This window comes from Topomyia yanbarensis, chromosome 1 (genome assembly GCF_030247195.1).
Source record: "Topomyia yanbarensis strain Yona2022 chromosome 1, ASM3024719v1, whole genome shotgun sequence".
Classification (NCBI taxonomy): domain Eukaryota; kingdom Metazoa; phylum Arthropoda; class Insecta; order Diptera; family Culicidae; genus Topomyia; species Topomyia yanbarensis.
In genome coordinates this window covers 150,377,044-150,399,403 of record NC_080670.1, presented here as the reverse complement: position 1 = coordinate 150,399,403, position 22,360 = coordinate 150,377,044, and the positions used below count along the sequence as shown (strand labels likewise).

General features: G+C 38.0%; 2 protein-coding genes across 19 annotated transcripts in view; one reads left to right on the top strand and one right to left on the bottom strand.

Annotated features, from left to right (window-relative positions):
• Positions 1-22,360, bottom strand: part of LOC131677091 (serine-rich adhesin for platelets) — a 260,189-nt gene that overhangs the window by 152,344 nt on the left and 85,485 nt on the right. The window lies entirely within an intron of this gene.
• The window catches only part of LOC131677117 (protein spaetzle-like), a 50,731-nt gene continuing 48,760 nt past the window's right edge, over positions 20,390-22,360 (top strand). Inside the window, exons 1-2 of one of the 17 annotated variants that reach the window (XM_058956832.1) lie at positions 20,395-20,612; positions 21,063-21,186. In XM_058956832.1, coding sequence (XP_058812815.1) covers positions 21,097-21,186 — 90 coding nt within the window. In that variant the 5' untranslated portion in view covers positions 20,395-20,612; positions 21,063-21,096. Of the gene's footprint in view, positions 21,187-22,360 lie in introns of all 17 variants that reach the window. The other 16 variants (XM_058956860.1, XM_058956824.1, XM_058956816.1 and 13 more) reach the window with 16 other exon arrangements.

Genomic DNA, 22,360 nt, shown 5'->3' with positions numbered 1-22,360 from the left:
GACTTTTCGTTTTCGTCTCACTGTGCGCCAAGTTGTGATGTGGGAAATACTTTCCTCTACCCGCGTGCAGGTGGCGAAGTGAGCGCGTGAATTTTTTGTGGGTAATTACACACAGGTCCGGTGATGTAAACAATCTCGATTTTCACTGGATTTTTCACGACACAAAAACAAAATTTGTAGAAAACAATTTAAAACTTCACAATATCAAGGGCGCAAACAAAATTTAGAATCGACTGATATGATAAACGATGATTAAACGGCACAAATCACGTCAAATATTAAAAAAAATAACTGGAGCAATCAACACAAACAACTAATCGGTGAAAATACACTGAACCAAAAAAAAGGACATTATTGCCAACAACATCTCAGCTCAGTTGCTCTAACTCTAACTTCAGTACCGTCCTAACACATGGGCACACTGGGCCAGGGCCAGGGTCCCCGGGCTTTTAGGGGCCCTCAATTTGGATGAATATAGAATCATTCTGAAGGCAAAGTGGCAACCAACAAGGTGGCAAAATTTGCACAAGGAAGTTGTACAGAAAGTGGAAGGAATTCAGTACACAATCCTTGTTTGGCAAGCGATCCGCGCATGTGGCAAATTTTCATTTCTTCATCACACAAGGGATTGTGAATGGACAAATCTACACGAAAACCTCTAAAAATGACTCCTGGACTTCTGGAGGTCCCACGATACTTTCGCGGTCAAATTAGGCATTTTACACTCTGCCGCCGCAGTCTGGTACAGAAGTAATTGCGTTATTTTTGTACGACACTCCGCCTTATCAAAAATATTTTGGGCTGTCAGAGTCAGGAATTAGAATATTTGGCTCAAATGTAACGTATCGCGCAGGTAGTTAAGGACTTGTGCCTCACGGCAGCGTGCATTCGATGTTTGTCCTATTTCGATTGTTTTACATAACTGGCATTGAAGTGAGTTTTTTTAACTTATTTTTTTATGAATTTATGTTTGGTATCAAAAATTTGCAATGTATTGTGTTGCTCATATTAATATGTTCGAGTAATTTCAATGTTTCGATATTTATTTGTTTACTTAACAATAAAGATATTGAACATTTGTACTTTCGAACGGTGAAAAGGCTAATTATTGTTGTTTTTTCTTTATTCCGTTTGTTTCTGCAGTGAGTGCCTATCACTGCTAATAGGATTCATCCACTCATAAGTGACAAAAACTTTTCAGTAAAACTATCTGTTTCACACATTGATTTTTAGGACACTAATCCTCAACGAGCCAACGGGGTATACAAAAGATCGTTGTTTCACTGTGATAGTTTATCTAGAACAAACCAGAAATTCGATTTGATGATCTTTTTGCAAAAATAGCAAAAGCTTCAATAGAATCTGATAAGCAAAAATTATAATTTTAATATTTTAAAGAGACTTATAAGAAATAAACACAATAAAAGTATTTCTGTGTATTTATACTATTACTATAGTGTGCTAATAGTGTAAGTGAAGTGTCACCAAGATCCCCAGCATTTTGTAATGAATCCCAAATAAACACATTCATGTTAACAGCGTGTCGGTTTTATCCCAACCAAAGGGTGTCGGTTTTATCCCAACAGCAAGCATTTTAGTTTAAAAAAGAATAACAAATAATGTATACCTCAAACTCGTCTTCAATGCACCCAGTTGATCACAGAAAAGCCCAATAATAAAAGGTACTGAAAAAAGCGGTGATTTGAAAAGCTTTTGTTCGGTTAAGACCTTTAAATTTACCAACAAAATCTAACATCCAGATGAGTATGAACGATCCTGTCGTATGTTTTGTTTATTTTTATAACATTCCAATTTGTCATCAAATGCTCTACATAATCGTACCAATAATAAAGTGTCATAACGAAATTAATAAAAATTGGATTTCTAGGGAAATTTGTGGGGTGTCGGTTTTACCCACAGTGTCGGTTATACCGATAATTCCCCTAGTTGACTTGGGTGCAACGCCCAACTCCTACTTAGCAAAAGGCAAAGAATTCTTCCCATTTGCTTTTGATCATGTCCATATAAGCCTGCCTAGTTCTAGTTTTCCGTTCTAAGTTTTTAACTGATTCGCTCTAGAATACCTATCCGTCTTTCAATTTCATTGCTTTCGTTTCTCTTAGTCTCAAATTTGCCGAAAATAGCCAACACAATCGATACAGTAGAACCTTGCGGCAATTAAAACATAGTAACATAGTTGAATTATGATTGAAAAAAGTGGCTTTTTTAAAGCCGGCAATTGACTTTTACCAGCTGTATCATTGAGAACAACATTGTACGAATCAATGTAACTATTGTAAAGCACGTAGTCGACATCTATTAACAACTTGAATTTTATTGGCATACTGCTAAATATTTTTCCTAGATTGTTATAGTGTAAGGACAATTATTGAATGAATCGTAAGCATTGTAGTGTTGACGTTCAACCCGCCTTACTCCATCATTTCTCATTATTGACGGAGGCAGTCTTCAGCCTCAAACAACGCCTTGCAACTATGAAGGTCAGGTTATATCATATCAAGATTTCTGAAAGCTCATTTACAACCACAGATGCAAAGTCAGACCAAAGGAATTTGGTTTGTTTTCCCCACGAAGTACCTAACCTCAACTGGTTTTTGCAGTGCATTTTTTTTGTTTTTCTCACGAAATAATTTGGAACCATTTCTTTTTTAACGGAAATAGAAAGGTCAATTGGGAAAGGGGAATAGCGCAGCTGGTAAGTTCATTAAACTGTACGAGTTCGAACACCCACACCACTTATAGCGTTAGGTCCTTTGCAACTTTCGGTCAGATTGGTCAGCATCGCTAATATCTTTTTAAGATCTATCATAATCAAGTTCCGTTTTTCGACGGTACCTTGACATTTACAATGCCACCTCTAATGAAGGAAATCTAAAATATTTTCTCCATATATTTTGATTCCTACAGTATTTTTAATACTTTCACATACATTTGACTTAAATAGGAAAAATAAATCTCAAGATGGCATAGATGGCTCCCTGATGCTGGGGATCAGTTTTAATCATCCTACTCTTCTACAGTTTATACCTGTTTAATTATAGGGGCCCCTCAACTCAATTGTGCCCAGGGGCCCGCAGTGATCTTAAGACCCCTGTCTAATATTATGTTTCGAGGTTATGCGGTGACGATTTCACGTTGTGAATCGGATCCATGACATGAGAATAATTCAGCTCTGCATGTGTCTTGACTGATAAAATTAGGTATTTAATCTATTTCTACTATCAATGTAAAATGTTATAATGTGACTGTTGAAAACATATTATAATTATGTGCACTTCTTTGGAATATTTATGAATTGTTTCCAATGTATAAGCTGGTGATTCATTTTTAATCTTTTTTCATCCGGATTTAAAAAAGCACCATTCTGCAGACAATGATAGTTACTTGCATATATCTATAATTGGCATATACTGCCCATGAAAGCATAAGAGTCCTATATGGATTTTTGTCGAAATTGAGTTATCTGTTGGATTGTATTCTGTATCACCATTGAATCACAATGCACAAATAAGATTACCAGGTTTGTTTAGAAAGTATCGAAAACATACCAAAACATGGTTGTCCCATCCATAAGGCTCAATGAAAATGTAAATCTTGAACAGCGTTTTTCTCGGCTTGCTGTTTTTCCACTTATGCTTTTATAGGCAGTATAGATGATGATTGGTCAAACTGGTTTGTCACTATCGACACGCTAAGATCATACAATAAGCGGGTAGGAGTTCTTTATAAAATACATATAATTTGGAGCAATAAAATGACCGCAAACAGGCGAAAACAACCGATTGCAGTTAGCTCGAATGCCAAAGTTCCAACATTTACCAATCGGTTATTATATCATCACATTCGTTTTAGATCCGATATGATATACGATCATAACAGTGGATCGTGTATCAAAAGCTCTGGAATAAGCTTACATCTACTACTATGCCAATGCCCTCGCAATTGACCGCAATTTTGTTAGATAATAATTGGTACAACCCGCCGGAATGATGCAAGAGGTCTTCAAGTGCAGAAGGCATATTCTCCTCAACCATGCCAATTTCTTTTCCTGCGAGCACCTAAATATCCAACCGAGGTGATCAACGAGTCTCCATCGGACGTGCAAATGGCGATACGTCAGCTCAGCATCGCAAATAGCAAAAAGTGTATTTCAGCCTAAAAAGTGGATGTTTAATGATGGTACTTTGTTGACTATGATAGGATTATCTGTTTTATGCTTGTTCAACAAAAGTTGCAAATAAACAGCATAGTATGTCAGTAGGTACCTATAATTACTCACTAACCAACTGAATAGTCTGACTAAAATGCCAATGACTGCTGGTGACGATGAAACACAAAAAAAATGGAACGAAGTTGCCGAACAAAACCGTTCAGCCTTTTTGAACTGCAGTACTCTTGTGATATGCGAAACTAAGCCTAAAACTAATTTGGTTATGTAGCAATTAAAACCAGCTAAATTAAATAACTCTTGTTGTTTCCCGGAGCGTTTACTGAATAACACAATGTTTTCAAAAAGAAAATTCCATGGCAAGGCACAAATAGATTAACATTTAAAATATAGGTACGTGGGAAACGAGGATTCTAAGCAAATTTAAGTTGATTCCTGATTTGTGTTCTCCCTACTGAAAATAACCAATAATTATGGCTCACCTTGTCCAATTGGAAAAACCAGATCAACTGATTATTTCTTCTCTGTAACTTAATTGCACCTTTCATTTGTCCAAAACTGAAACCATTATTTGGCAACCCAAGCAAAAAAGCTAAACAAACATCCACTGCTCATTCCAATCTCACGTGGCATTCGCAATGTGGCTTTTGGTTCACCTTCGCTGGGTTAATTCCGATTTACCGCAGGCACACAGTTTCAGATGCAATTCGTTTTTTTTTTTTGTGGGGCAACACTGAACTACGTCAACATGTCCTGCGTAATAGCACCAAAGATGCCGATGAATTACATTTTGCTCATTCATAATTATTCATTTGGGCAAAAGTTGTCGAGGTGCAGCAGAAAGCGCATTTCCCTGAATGCGAAACAAGCCCAGTTCATCCGCAGTTTCCACTCGGTTGACTGATTGTGGTCTTATAACACTACAAGGCACTGAGGTACGATTTTGTTCACGCATTGTATGCCGGCCGGTGATGATTGGTCGGGCTCGCAGTTCACTTAGTAGGATGGAAAATATAATTCAGCAAACACACTAGCGTGTGCAAGCCTTAAACGCCTAGATGTTGGCAAATCTAAATGAAGTTGAGATAGTAGCAAGTGAATGCAAAAGTGGCGTACACAGCGATTGATTGTAGTAGGGGAATTTTGGGCAAAACGTACACCTACAGACGATTAGGACGATCATTGGGTTATTGCAACTATATAATTTTTGACTTTTTTTTATTTCGATTAGGATGGGTGCTCCTATAAAGGGCGAACACGAAATTATTGCGACACCGAAAATGTCATGCCAATTTTCTTATGTTTAGAATCAAACCAAAATTTTAGGGTAGTTTTATACATATATTTACTTCAAAAATCAAAAGAAAAGTTAATCGTTGGAGCCTTGAGTGTAAAATTGAACGCATTTTCGCTTGATGCCCTCCATCAAAGTCTTTACAGTGTCATCCGGTACCAGTTTCTCAGTTTTTTTCCATTTTCTTAACATGTCCTTCTCGTCATTGACTGTCTTTTTGCTCTTCCGAAGTTCCCGCTTCATCATTGCCCAGTACTACGCCACCGGACGCAGCTCTGGACAGTTTGGCGGATTCATGTCCTTTGGAACAAAATGAACAGAATTGGCCTCATACCACTCCAGGACACTTTTAGAATAGTGGCATGATGCCAAATCTGGCCAAAATAGCGGACCTTCGTCGCCATTTACTGTGCCCTTTGTCACGAAATGCTCACTCCTCAGTCCGCAAGAGCAGATGGCCTGCCAAATGAGATATTTGGAGGCGAACTTCGCCATTTTCTTCTTCTTAAATTTGTCGTCCACATAGCACTTGCTCTTGCCGGTGAAAAACTCCAATCCCGGAGTTTGCTTAAAATCGGCTTTTATATACGTTTCGTCGTTCATCACACAGCAGCCATATTTTGTCAGCATCTTCTCGTAGAGCTTCCGTGCCCGAGTTTTAGCCGTCGATCGTTGCCGCTCATCGCGGTTTGGGAAGTTCTGTATCTTGTATGTATGTAGTCCGGCTCTCTTCTTTGCATTCTGGACGTAGCTCTGCGACATGCCGATCTTTTTAGCCAAATCACGGCTTGAGACGTTGGGATTTTCTTTAATCATCCGCTTCACCTTTCCCTCCGTCTTTTTGTTCTCCGGTCCCGGTTTCCTTCCAGCTCCTTTGCCGTGGTCCAACGTCAACCGCTCCTGGAACCGCTTCAACACTCTGGAGACGGTTGAATGGTGAATGTTCAACATTTTTCTTAACTGCCGGTGCGAGAGGTCAGAAAATTCCAGGTGTTTGGAAAAAATTTGTTCTCTCGACTCTTCTTCTTCTTCGCTTCTGTTTGGCTTGTTTGTGAAACAAAGCCCAAAATGGCACAGCATATAAAGCTATATTGCCAGTTAATTTTCGTTTATAGTCCAATGGACTTTACGTTTTGTGACTAATCGACGATAAACTCGCAGCGCCACAAAATTGGTCCACCACAGCACGAGTAATTCGCCCAATCAAGGTGAAAAAAGCGAATTATCTAGCACTCGGTGAAAACCAACATGTCGACACGTTGAAATTTTCACAGGAAGTGTTCTCTCGACTCGCGTTGGTTCACCTCCATTTTCGTTGAATCGAAAAACACGACTTCGAGTTTGACAGCATGTAAACAATACACATCAATGAGAAAGTGCAAAATTTGGTTGATTTTTACCCATGAGGAATTCCACAGGGAAGTGGCCGACCATAAAAATATACCATCTCCGATTTTAACAAAAATTTGCAGCTATGTTTGGTTTATGAGTCTCCATGACTTCCAAAGGTTATTAGACCATTTTGACTCTTTTTTTTTGAAAAGGGCGTATGTGTTTTTGCATGCACAATGAACAAACAATAATAATACGAAAACCATAATTTGTTCAGCAAAACTATTCGAGAATGAGTTGCAGGGCATTCATTAATCTTTGTAAAAAAAATATACACTGAAAAAAAAATTGTGCCGATTTTCAAAAAAATTATAATTTATATTAAAAATTGAAATTAAAAAAATTTATTTTTTGCCAGCGAAAACTTAAATAAAAAATAAATATTTTAAGTCTAATTTTATGATGGAGAAGTTATCAATAAAAAAGTTTTTCTAACAACAAATTTGTACATGTTTTTCAATTCTATACTATTCTACAGACAAAAAAAATATTTTTTTATAGAATGTGATTCCCAATGTCATTTCGAATCAAAATGCTCTTTACAAAAATCTTCGAAAATGTAGTCGTTTTCAAGATATTTTAAATTTTGTTTAGACAAAAAGTAATAATTCGTTAAATTACGCCCTTTTCATAAGTTATTCGCGTTTCTCCATCAACAATCGTACGATTTTCATAATAGTCATGATAAGTTCTACAACTTACCTTTTGACACCAAGATGATAAGAGGATAATGTTGCAAGTTATAGGTCCGATTTATAAAATCACTATCGGTCATTTTTTATACTAAAATTTATTTCTTCCTATTATATACAATTCCAATCTTCTATATACACCTTAACACTTTGTTCGTTTATATATGCTAAAAATACTTGGTGTTTCGTCATTCGAAAACAGTTTCGCGGCAATTTTATTTTCTGAAATAGGAACAAAAGAGTGATATTTCTGTGTACCTGGAATCATTTTTGCCTTCTGATGCAGTCTACTCCATTCAACTGCTCCCTGTTCGTATTCTTCTTGTGATACATAACAAAACGAAATTTTTGTTAATTGTTCATTACTTTGCTGGTTAACCCATTTATATAACTCTTCTGCACTTGTGATTGGATGTTCGTGTGCTATTGCTAAGCTCGCATTTCTTGCCATTCGTTTCAATGTCCCGCCAATTGCGTCACAGGGTCCTTTTCCATGAGAAGTTGCAAAAAAGTGCCACTCAGCATCAATGTTATAATTAGTTTTATATTTACAAAGACTAGCAAATTTTTTTCTATTTTTATATTGAGAATCAGCCCCATCAGACATAAATATAGCCTTCTGTAATTGCATTTTTGGGTTTAGAAAAGTTAGTAACTTTGAAATGAATACCTGCACCGCGATTGTATCATGTTTTAGAACTTCGGATATTATTACAAAACTTTTTTTTTATTATTATTCCAGAGTCCATATAATAAATAACAAACGGATGAATTGTAGCTTGATCATTGTTCCAATAACTACTCTGAGAAGCATCCTGCAAAACAAATGAATAATTCTCAGAAAAATCACAAATTACTAAAACTTCGCCTATTTTTAAAGACGATTTTGATTCATTTAAAAAAATAGACTGTTGATTTTTTATATAATCAAGAGTTATCAATTTTTCCAACTTCTCACCAAAATATGTTACAAACTCATCAACTGGTTTGACGAGTGTTTCTAGATTACATCTATCGGTAGCAACCCATTGTTCGAAAGTTATTTCTCCAACACAACGTTCCTCCAATTCTTCCGAAAAATTGTGTTCAAACCTTGAAAGATTTGGACAGCGGTCACATTCACGAAGATAACAATCTTTAGATCTTGACGATGCACTACACAGCATTTTTTCGAAATACAACTTGTAATCTTTTTCGAAAGAATATTTTTGTAGACTATGGAGCATTAAAATAATATTCTCGTGAATCGTACAAACACAAATGTTCTGAGAACCTGAACTTCCTAATAGCTTGCAATTCTTCGGTTCAATGATGCAAATGAACTAAATCCAATAGTAAATTCACTAATTTCCTTAAACCTATTAAAAGCCTCTTTCAATGAACAAATTAACAGACGTTTTTGTACATGTTGACGCTTACCATCCTTTTTCACAGAAACATAGTCGTTTAGCCCAGGCATGGCTCTGCTAATCTGGTCGCTATCATAGAACTCCAACACCGTGTTTTTTGTTTGTGAATCCAAAGTATGAACCATCTTTTCGTTGTTGTTGTTCTTGTTGTTGTGATGTTTTCCTTCTGCTAACAACCTAGCTTGCGATGCAATGTGTTTGTTTGCATGAAATTCATCCATTATCTTTTGATTTGACCAAGATTTTGGTAAAATAAACAATAACCTCACTTGATCGTTTCTTGAACACCCTGAATCTGCAAATCTCTCTTTCAGTTGAGAAATTATATCATCAAGGTCAGCAGCTTTCGTTTTTAATAACTCCAGCTCATCATTTTCTACATTAAACCCGAATAAATGTTTTCGTATTCCATGTGAAATATTCGAATATTTACTATTGGAATAATTGACTTGTTGAAGCTTGTTTATTGCTATTGGTGAAACGTTGATTCCCAGGACTCCTTTATTGAATATTTCAATGTTATGTATTCTGGAATAATCCTGCACATCGCTTTCCTGAGTAGATGCTGAGAATATTGATGTAACCGATGGTATGTCTACTGGATCATATCCTGAAGGTGATGATTGTGGTTCTGTAGTGTAGATGCTTGGTAACTGCAGATATTTTTTATTGTCAGAATTGCATGCCTGCAACCTGCAAGTATCACATATAAAAACAGACTCATCCAATTGAATTTTACACTCTGTGGATTTTAAAATTTCAATAATTTTTTGCGTTACTTTGCGAAGCTTCGATGAACACCGATTACTAGGAAATGGCTTACAACACCATACTTTATTGATATCCATAATAATTTGCTCTTGTTGACACCAAAACACCGTATTGACTAAGTCTCTTTAATGTGTTAACCTATTTCAATGTAAAATATAGGTAAGTTTTAATACATGGTTCATACAGGTATCAACTATTTTGCTTCAGAAAACATTGGCACGCAAAATCTATGTCCTCCTATGGTTTCTCCAGAATAAAGAGTAATTCTCAAATGTGCGACTTAAATAACGTACAAATTGAACTATTGTCCGAATATTATCAGCTTGGCGCTCAAAACAACATTTTTAGAGAATTCAATTTCTATGTAGTCAAATAATTTTTTTATTATTTTCCTGTAGTTTTTTAATGGTTCATTATACCGTCATGGTGTAAAGAGGAAAGTTGTAGAATGTATTATGACTATTATGAAAATCGTACGATTGTTGATGGAGAAATACGAATAACTTATGAAAAGGGCGTAATTTAACGAATTATTACTTTTTGTCGAAACAAACTTTAAAATATCTTGAAAACGACTACATTTTCGAAGATTTCTGTAAAGAGCATTTTCATTTGAAATGACATTTAGAATCACAATCGATAAAAAAAATATATTTTTGTCTGTAAAATAGTACAGAAATGAAAAACATGTACAAAGTTATTGTTAGAAAAACTTTTTTATTGATAACTTCTCCAACATGAAATTAGACTTGAAATGTTTCTTTTTTATTTAGGTTTTCGCTGGCAAAAAATAAAAAAATAAAAAAATGGTTTTTTTTTTTTTAATTTCAATTTTTAATATAAATTATAAATTTTTTGAAAATCGGTATATTTTTTTAGTGTATATTTTTTTTAAAATGATTAATGAATGCCCTGCAACGCATTCTCGAATAGTTTTGCTGTACAAATTATGGTTCTTGAACAATATTTTTTAGAAAGTGGTGCACGCAAAAATACATACGCCCTTTTAAAAAGTTGCCCTTGAGAAAAAATGATTTGATTATCTCTTGAATATATTTAATTTCCCACATAGGCGCAACATAAAAAGTTTCATCAAAATTGAAGATGGTCGGTCACGATTTTTTACAAAATTGGACGGCTCTTCGTGGAATTCCTCCAATGGTAAAAGAGTTATGCCCTGTTGAATGTGTCGCAATAATTTCGTGTTCGCCCTTTAGTTGAGTTGTACCAGTAGTTGCAGTAGTGGGTTATACGCCTAACTAAGGTACCAACCATCAAAATATATTTTTTATCGATTCATCGCACTTAAATTATGCGACAGCAAAACTGTTATCCTTAAAATTTGCTCAAATAACTATGGAAAAAATTATTTTTCTTTGAATGTTGAGCTCCCTTGCACCTATAGTTGATCTAATGTACCTACAGTTGCAAGTCCCATGAGAAATCAATGGGATTTGCAACAATAGGAACCGAAATTAGCGATTGCACCGCTATTGGTACATGTGTTCCTATAGTGGTACAAGTGGTTTTGAATACATAAATTGGTTATTAAACCATCTTTATATTTTTCCTATGAAGTAGGGATTGAAAGCTTTTGTTTAATCTATTAACATTGCTCATTGGTCTATTCATCGATTTTTTAGCCAAAGTTTTGCTTAAGTATGCGACTATTGGTACATCCACCCTATAGAGGTTTTAACGTTAAGGTCATGCGCCTCTTCGGGTTAGAAAAATCTCTTATGAAAAATTTCTACCTTTATGTGCGGCGTCGCGACTCGAATCCAGGTGCGCTGCATACAAGGCAATCGATTTACCAACTACGCTACACCGCTACACGCTGAATTATATTGTAATGTTACTGATCAAGCAACCTCTACATTGATCGAATATTTAACCAAGTACACTATTCATCCTGTAACCCGCCGACTAAATAGCGTAGAGGCAAAACTGTCTATTCGTGGAGTTTGGAGTTATTAACGTTTTGTTAGTGTTTAAATACTACCGGTGATATTGTTTTCACATCGATTTCTTCTATAAAGTTGTAAAATAAATATTTAAATAATGATTTCGTTGGTAAACTTAAACCTCAGCCTATAAATGGGAAGCCGTTAACTGGGACATTACTGAGTACGATATCAAAACACACAGAAAAAGAATGTTGGTAAAAATAAGAGTTTTCACTCTTAGCAAAAAAAACAACCAACACATACTCTTTAGCACAGATCCTCGCGCATCTGTTTATGCAAATAAAAATTCATTAAAACAGAATTTAAAAGATAGGTCGGCAATAAGATGCGGTCTTGATAATGGAGGTGTAGTACTACGATATGAATGTAAATAAAATCGAGCGGCCCCTCGAATAACTGGTCCGCTCAGCATGGGTAAAAGCTTCTGTAATTTCTCCCGAAATGTGAATGAGAGTGAGTGGTTGGTTGGAGTTCCTTCGAATGAACTGTCAGATGAGTGGTTGGAGCCGAGTTACTTTTGGCGGGTGGTCGCGACGCAGGCGTCGCCCCGCTTTTGAGATAACCCTTTCTGCGACCTTTAACCGCAGAATAAGCTATAGTGGAGGGGAAACTATTTGTCTCTGGGTTTTGAAAGCCAGTCGGCAGCACCCTGGATTTGGTGGTAGAGGATCGAGGTCTGGGGATATTCAAAAGAAGTTGAAGCCGTATACAAAAAAAGGCTTCGGGGAAACTTGCGTAATTTCGTGAACGATTGCATAGTTCCGGTCACGAAGATATGACTCATGCTTTAAACTGAGGACTCTAAAGATCTGATTTTTCACTTTGTTCTGGATCGTGGAAGAGGCAGGAGTGGTTTAGTTTTTTTTTCTCGCGCCTCGGTATGGTTTTATAGGTAAAGATAAAAATCGTGAGATTCTCTATATCAGTTTTGCCAGTAATTAGTTTTCCCTTCCCAGTTCTAACTCGTACAAGTTAAGTGGCTTCCCGCATATCGAAGCAAAAGTTTAGAGTCGGTATTCCCGAATTAAGGTAAGGTGCAAATGGTGGCCAGTGCAGTGCGTGCCCTAATTCCAACTTGTCGTTGGATGCGTGTTTTTCGTGCAGGTTCGAAGCTGCAGCATCCCGTCACACCGATCATCATCCGTCATCAACCGCTTCTGACCCCGCCATCTAGCTACAAAGTTCCCGGTGAACCATCCGGAAGAGCGACGACCGTCAAATTCGCGCTAGCTAGGGAGCAGCGTCGTTGCCAGCATACGTCCAGTGGCTGGGCACCGACTACCGATCAACCCACGTGGGAAACATGTAATGCAGTGACCTCCATCAGGTCAGACTCTGCCAGCAAACGACCGGGCAAATCGTTTGTGGCAACCGGATCAGCATCTCCAGCGGACTGGATCTTCGAGCGACCCACGTAAAACCATGGTAGTGTGAGTACTCATTTCCTTTTTTTGACATGCGCATGATCAATTTTGTTTAAACCCGCAAATGCCGGTTCAGTGAGCTAAGTGACAGCGTTTTCGTGACAAGCTCAAAAAGCCCGGGTTCGAAACCCGATTATCAATTTTTTTGTTCGGCGGTTTTATTTTTCCCACCCCGTGAAAATCCTAGGTCAGCGATGAAATCGCTGTATTACACGCAAACACGCCGACTGTATATGCACGCACCGTAAGTTGAGCCACTCATTTTCGGATGAACACCACGTTAGGTAGTTAGATTTTTGATATGCTTTGGGAAGGGAGAGAGACAGGATAGGCAGTGACCATGTTGGTTAGCGCGCTGCGAGGAAATTAACTAGCAAGTTGGAAGGCCTGGGTTCGAGACCCGAAATGTGAAATAAATATTTTTTGTTTTGTAAGCGAATTATGAGTTGAAGTGAATTAAACAGTTTTTTTTTGCAGTAAACTATTTTTTGGTATTTTCTGGTATAGGCAGTTTCACGATTTTCGGTCGTTTCCGTTTTTAGCGAGCAGAGTTGACTCCTTTTTCCTTCGACTCAACCTTTCCTAAATCGGCCACGATTGGGGACCTTGTGTTTGAGTAGATCTTTGCCCGTGATGATAAAAAGCGTTAGAGCTAATTAATTATACCGGTCTGAGGCCTTCTTTGTATACTGTTGTTGATTTCTAGCGAATGTTTTCAGACTGGTAATCAAGGTACCTGAGTCCAGTTGGACCATTCTGGAGCCAGTACTCAGAAACAAATAGTACCCGCCCGTAGGAGGGGTCTCAATAGCTGGGCAAACCGAACAAGGCGAATGGTCTCCTTCGGGAGTGGCGCTGAAGCCATCCGCTAAATATTGATTTAGGCTCCGGCTCCAACTGTCTCGGGTTACAGAGGAGAAGCATTGCATACATCAGTAGCAGAGAAAACTAGTATTCCGATGAAATATAGGCTTGCTCATTTTATGTCCCAGTGTTACCTTAGCATAGATGCTATAAAGTTTTTGTTGAGTATCTTTCGAAACAAAGGACTGGACCTTTCAAAATGTCGTTCTACTTTACTGCGAACAAGATGCTGAGATCATGATCATCGCTTAACTGTCGGCTAAAAGATAGGATATTGTTTATGCAAACCAGTGTACCCCACATTTTGAACAAGAATCATAACAAAAACAACATATTCATGGAATAACCATAGTAAATCAGCCAAACATTCAATTCGGTGATTTATGTAACGGACATTATTATGCTTAAATAGCCCCGTCAATAGAATGATGCGTCAATATAATGAAAATTTAATTTTTACAAATTAAATTTGAACTTACCCGTGGAAATAATGTACAGTGTATTAGAAAATATTGTAATACTATTCGATGTAGTCCAGATACGCTTGACGAAAATAGATAAATAAATAAAGAACTGTTTGTATTTCGAAACACAAATAGCTTCATGAATAGGAGGTTTAATATTCATTATTTTAGGAACCTAGGCATAACTTTCGTAAATCACTGATAGAATAGAACTAATACTATTTCAAATAGACCTGTGAAATGTGTGGGTGAGAGTTGTGGTCGATTAATCACCATATCTGCATGACGAAGATGAATATCGGATTTTAGAATTACCCTCAACCACCAACGGCAAGAACCAAAGGTAATTCAAACTGGTCTCAGCTTGAGTAATGGGTATTCTGTTTTACATGGAGTAATATCATGAAGAATACTTGAAGAAACATTCTCGTACACAGATTAGTGCAAGCATAACCGGTTCCAAACGTATCCAGAATGACACGGACAAATAATGCTGAGCACACGGCAGTGTTGGCCTTCCGGAGGTCAGAAGTGTCTAACTAAATTGAATCAAAGTAATCAGAATGAACTGAAAACAAGCATCTGGACTAGCTGAATGGGTTCTAGAAAGGCAACATTCTTGATTGTAGAATTGTCGTGCGTTCGACGAGGTATGTTTTGTTCAGCAAACTGCGCTTATTGGCTTTTGAGAACAATAGAGAACGGAGCAGTTACTTAAGTAACCATCCGCAGTTTAGCAACTAGGGGACTGAACATCTACATGTGCATTTCAACACCGCGTACGATTCCTATTTATTATTCATTGCGAGAATTCGTTGTACCTATGCTACGAAAGCCTTACCATCGTGCATAAACGGATTAATACGTTCATACTGAAAATTAATATATCGTTAAGAAAACCTAGAACGTGCTCATTATTTCCGTGCTACGGTCTGATAAGAAATAAATATCAAATACGATAGATTTGCTAACAACTGAAAGGGCAAACCTCACAATATTCTGACTGTGGTCAAAATTTATAAGTCCTTTTAGTTAATCTCAGTATTCGGAACGAAACGAACCTTTAACTTAGGGACTCCTTCTGCTGGTAGTCGCGTCTTACGACATGGTAGCAGGTACCCAGTGGATCTATTATTCGCTAACATACTTCGCCGAATACCAAAACCAAGCATAATTATGAATCCAAAAAATCCAGCTCGCGTAACTGCCGTGTTCTGTCCATCATTCGGACCCGTAACTTTTACACATTTGGTTGTAGTCCTGGTTTTACCACATTGGTTTCCCTATGGATGCTTTATTGTCATTATTCCAGGTCAATAACTTATTTGCATACCGTTAAAGGGGGACGATTGATCACTTTTACAAAAGCTTTTCGAATAGCATTCTTAAAGTCTTGATGGCGTGATTTCATTTATGTAAAAGAGATTGTTTAAACTGATCGATGCAAGAAAATGTGACTCTCATTGTCGACAGTAGGTGAACATGTTCAGAAGCGACTTGGTTTCTGCTTCGATGATTTTGTTACAGAGAATCTTCTTAACGTATATGGTACACCCTATTAGGCATAAAGATGTTTAACATAAATTATCGTGTATCATTCAACGAATATACGAATATTATTTATTATATATTGATCATCTATCATATTATTCAGTTCAATGATTATATTCTTGATGCCATCTAAGATAAAACTACTGAAGCTGTCTGATATGATGGAGAGGTTTTTCATGTACTGTTACCGAAACAAAAAAGGTCTACAGCCTGATGCGGGTGCTGTCCATACCACTGCAAGTTTCCATTGTTCCAAAAGTTAATATTTGTTAATTAATTTGTTGATTTTTCAATACTTGCATACAATTATATTAGTAATACGTCTAATAGGCTTGAAATGTGTATGACCCAAAACTGTGCTCTCAAATGAAGGTTTCATCCAGCAAAATAGTTACATTGGTAGTGTAATAACAGCGTGGATGACAGAAAAAGATGAGGAAAACCTCATTGCAACAAATAGTTTTGTTGAATAGTTATAGTATTATAGCATTAGCATTATAGTCACGCTAGACAAGATGGGAGTTAATGAGATGGATTCGTCCATTTCACAATTGACCTTAAATTGATATTAACTCTTTTTTAACAGAGAGCTACGTTGTGTGCTTGTGTAACGTGGATGTGTTTTAAATGCAGTCATTTAACGATAAATATTATAAATGCATGCCCATAATTTTGCAGAAATACTTCTGAATCCACCTATAGATTGATATTATGGCATTTACAATTTGAATAATATAAAGCATTGTCAAAATACCATGCATTTCCACACAGACGATGCCGCTTGCCACGTCTAGGACAACAGCTCTAGGCACCCATCGTTCCAAATGCTCGTGATATTTCATGTTTCTAATTGACTGTAATGCTTCTGAAAAAAATAGGTCTGTTACTATGTTTTAATTGCCGCAAGGTTCTACTGTATCGATTTTGTTGGCTATTTTTGGGAAATTTGAGACTAAGAGAAATGAAAGCAATGAAATTGAAAGACGGATAGGTATTCTAGAGTGAATCAGTTATAAACGTAGAACGGAAAACTAGGACTAGGCAGGCTCATATGGACATGATCGAAATGAAATGTGAAGAATTCTTTGCCTTCTGCTAAGTAGGAGTTGGGCGTTGCACCCAAATCTACCGCAATACGTCGCATGGTTGTTCTAGGCGAGGATTTGTGAAGAATTTTTTGCCAGCGTCGGCGGTAAAACATGATGATGAGTTATGTTCCATCATAGACCATGCGGTAGAAATTCGACGTTGAAAATCCGACTTTGGAAATTCGTCGTCGGTAACTCGTCGTCGGAAATTCGACGTCGGAAATTTGAAGTCGGAAATTCGACGTCGGAAATTCGACGTCGAAAATCCGAAGTCGGAAATTCGACGTCAAAAATTCGTAGTCTGAAATTCGTTTCCATTGTCGTTGTCGTTGTCGTTGTTTTTGTCGTTGTCGTTGTCGTTGTCGTTGTCGTCGTTGTCGTTGTCGTTGTCGTTGTCGTTGTCGTTGTCGTTGTCGTTGTCGTTGTCGTTGTCGTTGTCGTTGTCGTTGTCGTTGTCGTTGTCGTTGTCGTTGTCGTTGTCGTTGTCGTTGTCGTTGTCGTTGTCGTTGTCGTTGTCGTTGTCGTTGTCGTTGTCGTTGTCGTTGTCGTTGTCGTTGTCGTTGTCGTTGTCGTTGTCGTTGTCGTTGTCGTTGTCGTTGTCGTTGTCGTTGTCGTTGTCGTTGTCGTTGTCGTTGTCGTTGTCGTTGTCGTTGTCGTTGTCGTTGTCGTTGTCGTTGTCGTTGTCGTTGTCGTTGTCGTTGTCGTTGTCGTTGTCGTTGTCGTTGTCGTTGTCGTTGTCGTTGTCGTTGTCGTTGTCGTTGTCGTTGTCGTTGTCGTTGTCGTTGTCGTTGTCGTTGTCGTTGTCGTTGTCGTTGTCGTTGTCGTTGTCGTTGTCGTTGTCGTTGTCGTTGTCGTTGTCGTTGTCGTTGTCGTTGTCGTTGTCGTTGTCGTTGTCGTTGTCGTTGTCGTTGTCGTTGTCGTTGTCGTTGTCGTTGTCGTTGTCGTTGTCGTTGTCGTTGTCGTTGTCGTTGTCGTTGTCGTTGTCGTTGTCGTTGTCGTTGTCGTTGTCGTTGTCGTTGTCGTTGTCGTTGTCGTTGTCGTTGTCGTTGTCGTTGTCGTTGTCGTTGTCGTTGTCGTTGTCGTTGTCGTTGTCGTTGTCGTTGTCGTTGTCGTTGTCGTTGTCGTTGTCGTTGTCGTTGTCGTTGTCGTTGTCGTTGTCGTTGTCGTTGTCGTTGTCGTTGTCGTTGTCGTTGTCGTTGTCGTTGTCATTGTCGTTGTTGTCGTTGTTGTCGTTGTCGTTGTCGTTGTCGTTTTCGTTGTCGTTGTTGCCGTTGTCGTTGTCGTTTTCGTTTTCGTTTCCATTTTCGTTTTGGACTTGCAATGCAATGACATACATTGGGTCTGAGAAACAAGCACAACAAGGCTTTCGAAATTTTCAATCATCGATATGTTCAACTACCTATTCTGAATGAGCAATCGATATGATATGATCCTTTGTTGGCCCTTCTCGTTCAGATACTTATTGTTTTTATTATTTTTATTTATGCGACTTATTGTTTTTCATTCGTCATATAGATACCTAATGTGAGTGCCTTTAAAATCGAACTTAACCCCGAGATATGTAAATATGAAAGTAAGCGATAGTTTAGCCCAGTGCTGTGCAATCTCACGATGGTCTTTGTATTATGACGGTAAATATGAAGGGACCGTATCATCACAAAAATGACAGTTATTTCATTTCCATTTTCCTCGGATAGTGTTTCAGTCTCTCACAGAAGCCATGCGAGAGAGAACGCATTGAAATGATAGACAGATTGAGTACCATTTATTTTGTATTGGTATGGTAAACGAAATATTATCAGTGCATTGTATTCAGGCAGCATGCGGTGCTTTTTTGATTTTTTCTCCACCTTTCTGTTTCTTTTATGCGAAACTGCCTTTTTGTCAATTCTAGCTTATTGTTTGTAATAAGATGACCGTCATAACCGTATTTATATTGTTAATCAAATAACGGTCAGTTTCCCTTTCTCTCAATGATGATATCAATGAGTGAGAGAATCAGAAGAGAATCATCTGACTGTTGTCAATTCATTGGAATGAGAACCGTAACTCAATAAGCATCGCTTACTGTTTTAACTGCTAACCGTTTCGTTCTCTTTTGTCTAGAAGGTTTGCCATCAGTACCGTGATGGAGCCCAGCACCGGTTTAACCCGCCAACAGAGCTGCGCAAGTGCACCGATTCATGTTTCCTCGCAAATACAACCACCTCAGTTTTCTCCGCGAAGAACGCAATACCCATCAGATGCGTCCAAACGATACATTATCCAAAGTATCTTACAATGCATGCCAATTGGCAACTTTGGCTCCTGTAACAAAGACCACCCCGTCCATATGCAAGCAACTTGAGCCTTCAGGAATCGACAAGTAACTGTTCTTCGCATAAAAATGAACAATAGATAAATCGTCTAAATTATTGAATGTCTAAAATTGTGGTAAATGTTAGTGCAGCTTCGTTGAATGGGCGTTGATAGATACCGAATCGAACCCTTTCCCTGGTCGCTAATTTCTGAGAACTCTGACGCCAATTACTCTGATTGCTCTTTGCCAGCAGAAACCATCAAAATACGTGTAGTAATTGCATTTGAAATTAAATGTCAGGTGCTGTCAATTTAATTGAAAAGTTTAATGAAACAATTGATGGTACAGCTTACCAACCTTCCAATTTCACCTATTATGGCTTGGGCATATCAAAATTTAGCAGGCCTGATCAGAGGTATTGAGTTTAGATTTCAGTAGAGTGTCCCCTTTGCGGTGAAATGGTCGAACAGTTTATTCCCTCCGGATACTTTCCGAAACTAATGAAGCGTCGTTGCGTTATTTTAAGTAATTACTTGTTGAGCTAATTAATTCGCGGAAAATAGTTGACATAATGCACTGATCGCCATGCTCACACAAACGAAGCTACTAAAAGACCTACATGAATACGTTCTTGACGTTTTATGGTTTAAGCATTTTAAAAAGTTTATTGTTAATTGAAGTTGTAGCTGACGCTAAGAAGATAAAGTGTTGCATGGTGCAGTAGAAACTAAAGTACTGTTCCATCTTATATGCCTTTAGAATATCTTTGCCAGTTAAATCTTCCAACGATCGGATCGGAACACAATGCTGGCAACGATGTATTACTCTCATTCAAAAATTCGCTAGTCTTATCACACCGCGGTGAGTACCGCGACAAAAGCTCGAACTTGATTTATCGCCACCGCTTAAACCGCGATCAGCTGTGCTTTTGTCAGTATAAAAAAACACTCAATCCCTCGCTGACCCGATCAGTGTGTTTCTATGAGTGGCTCCGATCGGACACGTTGAGTTTAGTCGGGACGCGAAAAACGCTGAAAAGTAAACAGGTACCTCGAGTGTGCGCGTGGGCACTTAATCGCCACTAACACTCACCGAGCCGAGCTTTCTGATCGCGCCGGACGTCGGCGGCCCGGAGTGATTAAGCGGTTTGTCGTGTCTCCCGCTGAACGCTGTGTTCAAGATAGATGGTGACTGCTCTAAAAGGCAAAGTATGTGTAGTCACTGCATTCATCAGGTGGCAAGGTGTTTTTGAGTGTTTGTGTTTGGATAAGTGCGCAGGTTAGTGCTGTCAAATTAGCACCGTGAGTTTGAAGAGCAAAAATTCGATGGTCGGTGAAATGTGTGGTCGCTTCAGTACAACAAGTGATGTCATTCGTTAAACGATAAATAGAAGGAAGAAGATCATTTATGGAAGTGCCAGAAAAACAAGTTGCTACCTGTAGTAGCAAAAGGAAATGCACGATAATACTATAGACCACACTTGTCACTGATAAATCAATGCTTTCTACTAGAAACATCTATTTCGCTTCACTACTTTGACCAAGGAACGTAAAATGATAATCTAATGAACTAATCATATATAAGGGTGAGATAGATGTTCTAACCACAATGCTAACAGTGACATGTGGAATCTATAATATTATTACGCCTATTAGCAGAAGTGAATAGTTAAGTGAAAGTGTGAACATCAACATGATACAAAAAGTTTCATTGGCTATCTGGCTGTCATCCGGACTGGTGATAATACTACTATTCATGTGCACAACCATGCTAATGGTAACGGTAAGATCTTTCGGTCAGATAGGGGTTTAGCTCCCCATCGAGAGGGTTAATCCAGATCTAGCGTGAATTCCCTGCGTTCAGAGGTGTAGTAGACATACAACTACTGTTGCAGTGTGAACGGTGTGAACAGTCTGAAATTTATGTAAACATTGGTTCATTATCATTTGTTACTGCTAACGATTTCACTGAAACAGAAGTCTAACTGAACATAAATGTTTTTGTTCCTTTTTGTCTTGTAAAGAGTCATATACCTAGCATGCATGAAAGAATTTCCGGGAAGCGCTGCCGCTGCCCTTCACCTCGAGTCGAAGAGAGTGGTGGTAATTCTACGCGTATTTCAATTAACAACCTGTTGGGAAGCAGGTTTAAATGCGGATTGGTTGCGAGTTTGTTGTAAATAAGGTATTGGGAAATTTGTTGATGGTTCAAAACAAATGGAGGACTAGACCTGATTTGATGGTCTTATTTGACTCCAGTTTATTCTGGTACCTACAAAACTGTAATTATTCTGTACGAGGTCAAAACGATGTCCAATGATGTTCATTGCTTGTTAACCTGAACGCAATGCCTCATGGCCGAATCTGTATATTCGGTACGATAGAGTAACTTCGACAAAGAAGTACGGAAGAGTCAATAGATGAGAACAAATCTGATCAGTTAATTGCCGCTATTCTCCGAAGTGCTTAGAAAACGAAAATTCGAAGTCATGGCACTGTTTGCCTTTCTTAAATTTATGTGCGGTTTTGTTCAAGAAGAAAAACATTTAGTTTCGTTTATGTAGATTCATCTGAAAATGTTGCGCAAAAAGTAGTTTAATGTAGAAAGTGTTGTTGTTGAACCATAAGCGAGGCTTGAATTGCATTGATTACTTTAAAGAAGAGGTTTAAACTGATCCATCTTACAGCGAAACGAAACACTTCCTTGCATTTCTTTCGACTAAGTTTCTCATTTTTGCACCGAATGAGTAGTAAAATTCACAATGTACACCAAAGATGCATTGAAAAATTCAATTTGGATTGCCAAATAACCCATGACCAATTTCATACAAAAAATTTAGCAATGAATAATATTGGATTCATGGCCCAGTATTTCTCAATTAGCAAAAGTTCCGGCGGTGCGTTCGAGAGCCTTTGCCAAGAAAGTGATCTTCAAAGCCTTGTACCACACCAGAACA